This window comes from Gymnoscopelus braueri (assembly GCF_963280865.1).
Source record: "Gymnoscopelus braueri genome assembly, chromosome: 5".
Lineage (NCBI taxonomy): Eukaryota > Metazoa > Chordata > Actinopteri > Myctophiformes > Myctophidae > Gymnoscopelus > Gymnoscopelus braueri.
In genome coordinates, this window is record NC_137606.1 from 19,499,697 (window position 1) to 19,513,042 (window position 13,346).

Sequence of the window (13,346 nt, forward strand, 5' to 3'; positions counted from 1 at the left end):
CCACATAGCGGCCCGAACTCTAGATGTGAGGGCCTCTAGTTGGGCTTAATTGCTGCTTGCATCTATATTTAAACAATATTTATTATATAGTATCATATTGTATATGAATGCTAGATTAGATTATATAAGGGATCTTGTAGTAGGCTACCTTTAATGGAGCACGCTAACACATACTGCGTGTAACTCGATTAGCAGACAGGACAAAACAAAGGATGCCTTCTTTACACCATCTGGTTTGTTTACAGTCCAGAGTGTGGGAGAGTTCCTAGATACCCATCGTTTTGCAGCCTTCACATTTAACATTAATCTTTTCAGGCAACAGCCAAACAAATGGTGCAGGACGTGTTGAAATGATTTCCCCGTCCTCTTTTATCAGAGCCGACAGCTTTGACCAGTCGGAGTTCAAAACCCCCATGGCCTTCTGGGAGATCTGGCTCAGTACAGAAGGGAGAGAGAAATGATCTCTGGGACGTAGCTATGGCACTGAAGTGATAGAATCGCTTTGCAGAGAGCAGCACACGCTTAATTACAGCGAAAAAGTACCCGAGATGTGATCTTACCTTGCAACGGGCTATTTCATCACCAGTTTCCTGCCCCTTCCTCCAACATCTCTCTTTCCCAATTTCTCCACTCTCCTTCATTCCTGATAAGCCAGTCCAGATTCCCAAAATCCCCTTGGCTCAAAGACATCTTTGTTCACTGAGTTGCAATGAAACCAAGCCAGCTTTGCAACCTCCAGTACTTTTGAGATACTCAGCCCTAACCTGACTTAGCTCATCATCCCTGGCCTTAAAGGAGCACTTCACCCATTTTCAACCGTATCTTCATTAAGCCGTTGAGAGATAGACCTTTATTGATCTGCATGGTGGAATTCAGGTGTCGTAACAACAACATTCAAGATGTATTTATTCATGAAATTAAATAATGGATTTGGAGTCCGATCTTAGACATCTGCACTTTGTCTGAACGAGTTGTATATTCTATCAATAAATATAAGTATAATGTATAAACTAGCTATCACCAGTGATTGCGTGAACATAGGCTACATCTACAGTATGGCCTATGACTGGATACGTTCAGACCATCAACAGTGGATATGAGACTGGTAAATGTAGTGTCAGCCACTGCCTTCAACAGTGGGTATCTGGATAATACAAGTACAGTCAGTATCAACAGTGAATATAATGAGTATATATACAGTCTATCAACAATGACACAGTTCTAACAGTTAACTGGCATCTGACATGGTTCTGTAGTGTACATCACAGTAGTCTGTGTGTAAATATGCCAGAGTCAAGCAGGCGTCAATACTCCCAGAACAGAAGTTGCCTAGGAAGTTATCCACTTGCATCTTAGCGTCCCTATTCTGAGGTGAACATTTAGCCGACATTTGGCCGATCTGCTATTTTCGGCAAAGAGAATTGGTGTAGAGGGAAATGCTAGATGCTGACATGATAGTGACCATGATACTGACATGATACTGACATGATACTGACCATGATACTGACCATGATACTGACCATGATACTGACATGATACTGACCATGATACTGACCATGATACTGACATGATACTGACCATGATACTGACATGATACTGACCATGATACTGACCATGATACTGACCATGATACTGACCATGATACTGACATGATACTGACCATGATACTGACCATGATACTGACCATGATACTGACATGATACTGACCATGATACTGACCATGATACTGACATGATACTGACCATGATACTGACATGATACTGACCATGATACTAACCATGATACTGACATGATACTGACCATGATATGACCATGATATGACCATGATACTGACATGATACTGACCATGATACTGACATGATACTGACCATGATACTGACATGATACTGACCATGATACTGACATGATACTGACCATGATACTGACATGATACTGACATGATACTGACATGATACTGACATGATACTGACCATGATACTGACATCCATATACAGTGCAATTCTACTTATAATCGTATGGTGCTTAATAGTGCTACCCTGTTATCTATGTTGCTTAATATACTTACTATGGTGCTTACCATTATCTATGGTGCTTACTATGATGCTTCCCTGTTATCTATGGTGCTTAATATATGGTACTTACTATGGTGCTTACCATTATCTATGGTGCTTGCTTACTATGGTGCTTCCCTGTTATCTATGGTGCTTACTATGGTGCTTACCTGTTTTTATGGTGCTTATCTGTTATCTATGGTGCTTATTGGTGCTTCCTTGTTATCTATTGTGCTTACTATGGTGCTTACCTGTTATCTATGGTGCAACGCAATACACAATAAAAACTAACCTTGCATTTTAATTTGTTGCACAACTCTACTATACGTTTGGTTTCCATCCAGCATCTCAAGCCTCCAATTTCTTTGCTCCAGTATTGTTAAAGTCACCCAACTATCCAGAAATAGTAGCACAGGGTTTTCCCAAGCAATTCCTTTTCAGGGTGGAGAGGCAGTGCAACAGCATTGCAGCAAGTATACAGAAACTCCATATTTCATCTTTTTATGTTTTGTCATACATTAATGCCCTATTTTACATATGAGTGTCACCCAAAATTTGCAGAAATAGCCGATCTGCAAGCTCACATGCACTGTGAAAAGTACAATGACATGCCAAATGAAAAATAGGGATGCTAAGAAGAAAGTGGCTATGTCTGTCTGTGAGTTTTACAAATATTTAACTAATGAAAAGAATTAACAAGAGCTTGTGACTAGACAATACTACATTGGATCCAGTGGGACACAGGTTCCTTATTCCATTCCTGAAATGTAACAGTATTGTACATACAGTACAAGGTTTCCACCCGACAGCGACGATATACAGTAAGGCCTGACTCCTGCAAAGTCAATCTTACCATTCAGACACCTTCGGTAAACTAAAACCCAGAGCCAGGTATGCTGCGTTGTGAGCGGAGTACTGGAGGTGGTGTGGCCACCCAGCGCCTGGTGGATGGATGGCCTCTTTGGGCCTGTTTGACTGGAAACAGGTGTGTGTCATCCGAAGATGAAGGCCGGCGTGATAAACATTATTGGAGAACATCTGCTGCTTGTCACAACACGGGGCGAGCCGGAGCGCCCCCCGCATCCATCAGCTTCGCCGGGGAGTGGGGCGGTTGATGGGTGGGGAGGGGGTAGACGGGCTCTGTCCCCCCGCCAGCGGGCCTGTTCGCCCCATCACTCACCTCAGGGGACGGTGTTTCTGCCGCAGCGGGGCCACGCGTGGTCCATCCAGGCACCTGCCTGCCTGCCGGCCAGCAGCCGCCTTTGGCCACTAGCAGTGGAAACGCTCCATCGCACACTTGAGAAATGCCTCAGGGATAGCATTCTCTCAAACACACACACACACGCACGCACGCACACACACGCTCACGTTTGTATTTCTATATTTGTGAGGACAACCTTTCAGGACAGGGATTTTATGAATAACATTTTTATAAAGTCTTTTTAACCCTTTAACTAAAGCTGGAAATACCAACCTACAAGCTCCACAACGCATCGATCTGCCATGCTTTGTGAGCTTGTAGATTGGCTATTTTAAAGATGGAGTGCCATGATATTTTTCAACCCTAAAACCTGATCATAAGGTATTATTATTATGTAAGGATTTTTTTCAACAAAAAAAAGTGTACAGTAAGTGTTAAAATGTTGTTTTTATGTAGACACACCCACCAGTGCATTAAGTATACCTGGTTCTCACCTTAGCACCTCCTCCACCACCTTAGCACCACCCACCTGTCCTAGTCCCTCCTCCTCCTCATGCCCACACCTGTTGTGTTATGATAATGAGGGGGAGGGTGTGGGCTTTGTGATGTCACTAAAGTGCTGTTTCTCTATTGGCACGTTTGACCCTCAAGGTTTCAGCCTCCAGGAAGAAACTCCAAATAGTCAGAGAAGACATAAAACACCATAAAAACACCACCGGGGGGCTTAATGAAGTTCTATCAACCTCATAGACACAGAAATATTGAGACCTATGTAACTAAATATTGGTAATTTGCCAACACATTATTTTGTGAAATAAATGGGTTATATTTCACAGATAGTTATACTAGAATGAAGTTCTATCAACCTCATAGACACATGAAAAACAGAAAAAGTGCAAAAACATGGCACCACCTCTTTAAGTATATATATATTTTTTCTTTTTCATAAAACAACCATTCATTTAGTAAGGACCAGGAAAATTGGAAAACAGGGAAATTGAAAATCACGATTGTCAATGTCTCAAATAATACTACTCGTGGGGACATTTGGCCCACACAAGTATAGTAATACAAATACAAATACACACACAAAACACGCACACACACACACGGGCGGGGGCTGGGGGGGGGGGTCAGCTGAGGCGTAGACACACGCAGGGGAACACACACACAGACAAGGATGCACACACACACGTACACTCACCTCCTCTATCACCACACACATACACCATGTTGTTACACCCTCTCGTTTCAGACAGGTGTCAGGGAGCCAGCCGAGGCCTCTGTGCTTGACCCCCCACCGGCTGATGAGAATGAGGGCCTGGGCACCCTGGCTGAACCCCCTGAGTGAACACACAAACACACACACACACACACACACACACACACACACACACACACACACACACACACACACACACACACACACACACACACACACACACACACACACACACACACTCAATCAGAGCTGTGACAGGTACCCCCCACCTCCACACCTTCCCCAGCATCCCTCCTCTCAGGAATCGCAGGAGCCAATACCATGCAACATCGCTCTCAAATCCCACTCCTCACACATTCTTTAACTACTTTCACCCTGGAATCCATATTTTGGGCATGTCACATGATACTGACATGATATTGACATGATACTGACATGATATTGACATGATATTGACATGATATTGACATGATATTGACATGATACTGACCATGATATGAGACACAATGACCAGTACCATATAGACACAATGACCAGTACCATATAGACACAATGACCAGTACCATATATACACAATGACCAGTACCATATAGACACAATGACCAGTACCATATATACACAATGACCATCACCATATAGACACAATGACCAGTACCATATATACACAATGACCATCACCATATAGACACAATGACCAGTACCATATATACACAATGACCAGTACCATATATACACAATGACCAGTACCATATAGACACAATGACCAGTACCATATAGACACAATGACCAGTACCATATATACACAATGACCAGTACCATATATACACAATGACCAGTACCATATATACACAATGACCAGTACCATATAGACACAATGACCATCACCATATAGACACAATGACCAGTACCATATATACACAATGACCAGTACCATATATACACAATGACCAGTACCATATATACACAATGACCAGTACCATATATACACAATGACCAGTACCATATAGACACAATGACCAGTACCATATAGACACAATGACCAGTACCATATAGACACAATGACCAGTACCATATAGACACAATGACCAGTACCATATAGACACAATGACCAGTACCATATAGACACAATGACCAGTACCATATATACACAATGACCAGTACCATATAGACACAATGACCAGTACCATATAGACACAATGACCAGTACCATATATACACAATGACCAGTACCATATAGACACAATGACCAGTACCATATATACACAATGACCAGTACCATATAGACACAATGACCAGTACCATATATACACAATGACCAGTACCATATATACACAATGACCAGTACCATATATACACAATGACCAGTACCATATAGACACAATGACCATCACCATATAGACACAATGACCAGTACCATATATACACAATGACCAGTACCATATATACACAATGACCAGTACCATATATACACAATGACCAGTACCATATATACACAATGACCAGTACCATATAGACACAATGACCAGTACCATATAGACACAATGACCAGTACCATATAGACACAATGACCAGTACCATATAGACACAATGACCAGTACCATATAGACACAATGACCAGTACCATATAGACACAATGACCAGTACCATATATACACAATGACCAGTACCATATAGACACAATGACCAGTACCATATAGACACAATGACCAGTACCATATATACACAATGACCAGTACCATATAGACACAATGACCAGTACCATATATACACAATGACCAGTACCATATAGACACAATGACCAGTACCATATAGACACAATGACCAGCACCCTGTCACACAGTGCTGTGAGGGGCCTGACGTGCACGTAACTACGGCCCTGTGACAGACAGGTCACGTCTAACATGCCAACAACGTGTTGCATCGTGACAAGTCGTTGGCTTGTAGATTCTTTTCGGCAAGCAACACCGCCGTACAACGGAGTATAAATTAGGCTTTAGTAGCCTTTCCAGACATGCTTCCTCCTCTACAACCCCATTCAACACTTACAAATCTAGCCAATCTTCCATCATCATCCCAATAAAAATGATGGAAAAAAGGATGAAATTAAGAAAATGTGCACTTGAATATATTGAACTGCCCCCCCCAGAGCACCTCAACACCCCTTTAAAAAATATTGCTTCCAGCACCCCCCAAACATCTCTGTATGCCCCCTGGGGGACTGCACCACCCCCACTGAGAAACACTATGTTGTTTCAAAAATGGCAGATCAAGCTCACAACGTGGGACATGTTGGCTGAGCTTGAATACAGTATAAAATAGGGATTAAGTGATACATTCTTACAACCGATATGATTTTCCAACCCGCAATGAAAACATTAGTTCATGGTCATTGGTCACACATAGAAGAAAATAATGTTTGTATGTACGGTAAATACAGACACACATTAATGGAGTAAAATATACTTAGAAAATGATATGTAGACCAAAACAAAAGTATCAAACTCATGTTTATCAAAATAGCACCATTTACATAGGCATGCCATTAGGCAGAGGGTACAGTACATTATGAGTCATATAGTAGATATTGACCTGAGATACAATACAAATTCAATTTTACAATAATCACACACCCTTATTTACATTATATTTACATGTACCGTTTGGTAAATGATAGCAGTAGTGGTACGGGGCATAATCAGACCATGATCATGTTGTCCAAAGGCCTCAAATATAGACATATTTTATATTCATAATCATAACCAAGGACAGGTGCACCAAAATCAAGGTCAATTTATATGTATTCAACTGAAAATGTAACCAGCTCTACATCTGCTCCTAAATGGATCTTCACATACCTGAAAGAGCTATCAGATTTAATATATGTAAAACATCTACAGTGCTCTGTGCACAGCGCAGTGCACTGCCATAGGAAACGCTACTGTATGATCAATGCCAATTAATTTAGAACGTTTGCAATGCCGAGGAGCAAAGCTTGCCCATGTCTGCTCAAAATCCCAAGCCAATATGTGGGAGTGATTTGTGGATGGAGGATGCATGCACAGCTTTATTTCACCACAGTCATATTTTATAAATCCAGTATACACAGGATTATGATGAAGTTGAAAGTCAATGTTTATGGCCCGGCCCACATAGCTGGGTTTCCCTAAAACATCTGTTTGGAATAATTCTGGTTTTTCAGTAAGCCTAAGGACAAGGACATGTTCTTAGTGCTATACTTTTGAGAAGAAAAGAACAATCAAAACATTACAAAAACGTCGACTTACTGAATGGCAACATTTACTTGTTAAATGCAAAACACACTGTAAAAGGAAATCATTTAGCAACAATATTTTCACTGTACTGTACATGATATCAGCATAAATATGCATTTGCGTGACATCAGTGTGATGGTATTGAATGACATAAAATGGAGTGGTAAGGATTTAGACAATGTGTGCTGTGCTACTTGATATTCAGAGAGACAACCAATAAAACTGACTTTACTGTACTTTTTGTTCATCACATTTCGTTTCATGTCAGAGTAAAGAGAAATTAGTAGCTCATGTGATTAGTTTTTCTTTTTGCAGATTATGTACTGTATGGGGAGGATAATTCAATTATACTTTTTCTGTTGAAAATGAATTCTGAAGTTCCTAGTGTAGAGGTGGTCCCACTGCAATGTCTCCGTTACTCTGAAATGTCCCTGTTCATTAGGATCACACATCTCTACAGGTCATTATGTACCCAGTCAAATCCCAGTTAAATCAACACTCAACGTAGCAAATATCTATATATCATCTGCATATTTCTGAACCCAATTTTGGAAACACCTTGGCAAAACGGCATGGTACTCTATGACCAACAACTGATTAACCACTGTCAACCCGACATCCCTATTTTGGCAATGTCATTATAGACGAACAAAGATTTTCACACATTAAAACATTTTAAAAATAAAATACATTTTTTTTTAAAATAGGGCTTAAATGGTTAAACTTCCATTTCCCATGTTTCCTTACCTGTGAAAGGAATTGGCAACAGAAAACACCATTTATGTTACTGTGCTATCACACTGGAGAAGAACATCATGTTTTACAAGCTTGCTGGTTAAACAGGAAGGTACTGTATCATGGGAGTAGTATTTACATTAAACGTAAATGTAAATAAATCCAGATACCTTCCTGTTGTGCAAATTACACTGTACATTTCCCATTATGACAGACATATGTTTGTTGAATATTGCGAAGACACCTCGCCTGGTACATGGAGTTGTTCCAATGTACGTTTCGGATAATAAAAAACAATAGTGTCTTTCCAGAGCCTCTTTATAAGTCCATTGACTGCGTAACACCACCACCAGTCTCAGTTCTGGAAGCCTGGTTCCAGTTTCCACAGAACATCTTCATATGAGCATCAGCTTGGGTTCCTTTGTAAGATGATCTCAGGGTGAAGATGCAGTGGTGAAGCAGGTCCTGTGCTTTAGGAGCGAGGGCCTCTATCTGGGCTATGTGTGTTTGACGCCTGCTCTTCTCCTGGGCCGCTGGGACTCGGAGGAGTTCACTGCTGCTGGGATCTGCTCCAGTAATCCTGAGAGGAAGGAGAAAAAAAAGCACACAAAGACCCAAGAAGACATTCAGCACCGTTCGGGAAAATCAAAAGCAAATGTTCTGGGGTTTTGGGGAAGAGAAGTAAACTGCTACGCAGGTCTCCCGTGAGCTTGGCTTTTGGGGGGGAAACGGAGACAGCCTGAAGCCTGGTAACCTGCTGAGTGCAGATTAAAATAACTGTCAGGAGACAGGAGCCGCTATTGAGGTAGACAGGGAGACACACAGAGCGATGGGGCTCAGCCTCACTCACTTACTGACACAGTATTTCACCAAAGCTGGTTCAGCTTTACTGCTTATAGGAGTGTGTGTGTGTGTGTGTGTGTGTGTGTGTGTGTGTGTGTGTGTGTGTGTGTGTGTGTGTGTGTGTGTGTGTGTGTGTGTGTGTGTGTGTGTGCGTGCGTGCGTGCGTGCGTGCGTGCGTGCGTGCGTGCGTGCGTGCGTGCGTGCGTGCGTGCGTGCGTGCGTGCGTGCGTGTGTGCGTGTGCGAGAGAGAGAGAGCGTGTGCGTGTGTTCATGCTACATTCGGCTTTATAGGCAACAGGAGAGCTCAGGTTTACCATCGCTACAGGTGGGACCCAACCAGGTGAAGGGGCAGTGGCAGCGTCCGCTCCGCCCGTCACACCGGGCCCCGTGGGAACACTGGCACGACAAGGAGCACTGGGGGCCAAAACGATCTCTACCACAGTCTGAGAGAGAGAGAGAGAGAGAGAGAGAGAGAGAGAGAGAGAGAGAGAGAGAGAGAGAGAGAGAGAGAGATGAAGGAGGGAATAAAATACATCATCTTTGTCAGTGGTTCTGAAACATTTTAATTGCAAAAGGACCGCAATGGAAACAAGCTGTAAGCTTTTTTTGCGTTATCCTTTTGATTATGGTGGTGGTATGTTACATGTGACATATGTTTTTTTCATGATCAATAAAAAGGTATCAATCAATTCCAATGACCCCCAGTTTGGTATGCATTTAGACCACAGAGCCCCATAACTCTGAGAGTGTACAAATGGAACCAAATGCTCCCGTAAGGGTCCATTTGGTTCCATTTGTACACTTTCGCAGTTACAGACCTGTAAGGGTTCATTTGGTTCATAACTGTAAATTATTTAGCTAATATAGCTACATTATGTAATAAATATAGTATTTAAATGTTGTATTTATTTGTTGTATTTTGGGGGGGAGGGTGTAAAAAACAATGACATGCCTAAAATAGGGACGCAAGGTTGAAAGTGGCTAACATGTTAAGCACCTGAAAGATGGCATTCTATGAGACAATGGTGGCATGTACTGTACTGTACCTCTACATGTACTGTACTGTACCTCTACATGTACTGTACTGTACTGTACTGTACCTCTTTACTGTACCTCTTTACTGTACTGTACCTCTTTCACATCTGTCTCCTGTCCTTCCTGGGGGACAGAGGCACCTTCCTGTGGTTGTATCACATGGTCCGTCCGCGACGCAGTCACATGACTGTTGACAGTCCAATCCAAACCTCCCAGGCTCACATCCTAAAAACACACACGTCACACGCACACGCACACGCACACGCACACACACACACACACAATTCAATTCAATTCAAAGGGCTTTATTGGCATGAGAAAACATACGTTTACATTGCCAAAGCAGAAAGCATAATACAACAATACAGCAATACAATCAAAACAAAAAATATGTACATTTGAAAGTCAGAATCTTCGATAGGTCAATTTCTATGTACCAAGATCACTGGGTGCAGGTATAGTGCCGGAATATACACAATGATTAGTCTTTAGGGTGGTTGTGTTCCGTTTGATATCCTTTTCCTATCACAACAACTCACGAATCTTGCTGCTGTGTTTGCACATTGTTGTACTTCGCCCAGCAGGTATGGGAGTTTTTTGTCATTGGTCATGTTTTCAAAATCTCTGTGTGTGGTTGTAATCTGTGGGAAGTATGTGTCTCTGATGTCTTGGTACAATGGACAGACGGTTAGGAAGTGTAGCTCGGTTTCCACTTCATTTTGTGTGCAGTGGGTGCATAGTCTGTCTTCTCTCGGGATACAGGTCTGCCTGTGACGACCTTTCTCGATCGCAAGACTGTGCTCACTGAGTCTGTACCTAGTTAAGATTTTTCTTTGTTTTGGGTCAGTCACGGTGCTCAGGTATTCTGCCACTGCGTATTCTCTGTTTAGGGCCAGATAGCATTCTAGTTTACTCTGCTTTTGTGTTGCTTCTTTCCAGTGTGTCAGGTAGTTTTCCTTTTGCTGTTTTATAATTTGTTTTAGTCCAATGGGTTTTCTATCTCGTGGCTCTGTTTGTGTTTGTGCCCGGAGTTCCAGGGCCAGCTGGCTGAGGGGGCATCTCTCTAGGGTTTCGCTGTGTGTGAGTGCCTTGTTATGGAGTGCATCTAGGTCACTTTCTTTTAGGTGGTTGTAGAACTTAAGTGCTCTCTTTTTTACACACACACACACACACACAGTTTTGCATGCATGCACGGACAAAATGTGCATACAAATATAAATGCCCAACCACCCCATACAAACACAAACATGGGCAGACAGATGCAACGGTAACACATGCACAGACATCTCCTCACACACACACACACACACACACACACACACACAGGTCAGGTTTGATGGTGGAGTCATTGGCTATCTTGCAGCTGCTGTACAGTCAGTGCTCAGTCATAACTCCTGCTGGGGCTGAAGTGGCCATTTAGAACCTCACACTGTGGCGGAGAGCCTCCAAGCAGGCGGGAGGACACGCTTTTAGGCCCTCACACTGTGGCGGAGAGCCTCGTAGCAGGCGGGAGGACACAGGGATGCAACAGGAATGCAGGAAACACCTGTCTCTCATCAAATAACCACGTCTGCCTGCCTGCCCGCCTGCCAGCCTGTCTGTCTGTCTGTCTGCCTGTCTGTCTTGGCTGTTATTTTTTGCACTGTCTTGTTCATGCAGGTATATATGTTCATGCTTACATAAATGTGCTTCTAACAGATGCATAACTTGTGGGGTTTCCTGGTATCCAAGACTAGCTAATGTGTATACCACATGCACAGGTCTACAAGGGTTTGAAACCTGGCCCACTCTTTCTTCGAGAAACGTCCTCTCTCTCTCTCTCTTTTTCTTCAATATTACAATTTAGGCGTTCAGCAGATATGCTTTTATATCCAGGGCGACTTACACGTGCAAGTATGCAGCATAAGCATGAACCCTTGTCAACAAACAACAAGGCAAACAGCCAAGGTAAGTAGAGAACAATGTAGTGGCTCAAAGAAACTAGGATACCAGTTAAACATCAAACCAAGCACCTGTCTAAACAACATGATGTCTGGATGACATTCTTGCTATTTGTCATCAAGCAAAACAAAACAAAAACAGTAACCAAATGTAGATCTGCATATTAGATCTATTACTGTATGTGACTACTTGTAAAACAAATTATTTTAAAGAATAAGATGTTATTCCCATTCTCCTCCTCAGTCACTACCCAATCTTGACCTCTTTGTGAACAAACATTAAACACAAAACAGGCTGAATCAAAATGCTTGTTTAATTAACCCATTCAATCCGGGAACACATCTCTGTCATTTTAGATTTCTTTGGCTCTTCAAAAATAGCAGATGTACAAGCTCATAGCACGGCACCGAATGCCCGCTATGAGCTTGTATATTTTTTTTTATCGTGAAAATGTGTGCAAATCTTTGAATATATATTTTTTTAGAACCAAAGATTTGAGTTACAAATGTTCGCTTTGAAAAATATATATTCAAAGATTTGCACACATTTTCACGATTTCTTAAAAAAACTCTACAAGCTCATAGCACTGCACTCGGTGCCGCACTATGAGCTTGTATATCTGCTAGGGCCGATCAGTACTCACGTCTCTGGCACTGGGATCCGTGGTATCCTGGGGGACACACACAGCGGCCTGTCACATGGTCACATGACGGCCCCATCTTACAGTCACAGGGACGGGCACAGTTCGCTCCAAAAAACCCGGCCGGACATCCTTCAACAAATCAAGTTTATCCGTGTTTAGTCCAGCCATTCCCAACTTGTGGGCCATGAGGGTATTGCAAGTGGGGCCCCAAATAATTGAAAAAAAAAACTGTTAAGACTTTATATAACATTAATATAAACAAATGAATGTAAAAAAATGTTTTTATTTATTTTTCTAACCTTGAAAATGTTGTTTTCATGATAACAATAAATAGGAACTTAAAGTATACTGTACTATGTTCGTTCCATTGGTCGATTGATTGATCATTAATATAAACATGCTC

General features: G+C 42.1%; 1 protein-coding gene across 1 annotated transcript in view; it reads right to left on the reverse strand.

Moving 5' to 3' along the window:
- Positions 1-7,033: 7,033 nt before the first annotated feature.
- egfem1 (EGF-like and EMI domain containing 1) overlaps positions 7,034-13,346 on the reverse strand; it is a gene marked incomplete at its 5' end in the record, with an annotated part of 102,423 nt that continues 96,110 nt past the window's right edge. The window contains 4 exons of the mRNA XM_080429475.1: positions 7,034-9,061; positions 9,639-9,767; positions 10,456-10,584; positions 12,944-13,072. Of these exons, the coding sequence (XP_080285601.1) occupies positions 8,979-9,061; positions 9,639-9,767; positions 10,456-10,584; positions 12,944-13,072 (470 nt within the window). The 3' untranslated portion in view covers positions 7,034-8,978. The remainder of the gene's footprint in view (positions 9,062-9,638; positions 9,768-10,455; positions 10,585-12,943; positions 13,073-13,346) is intronic.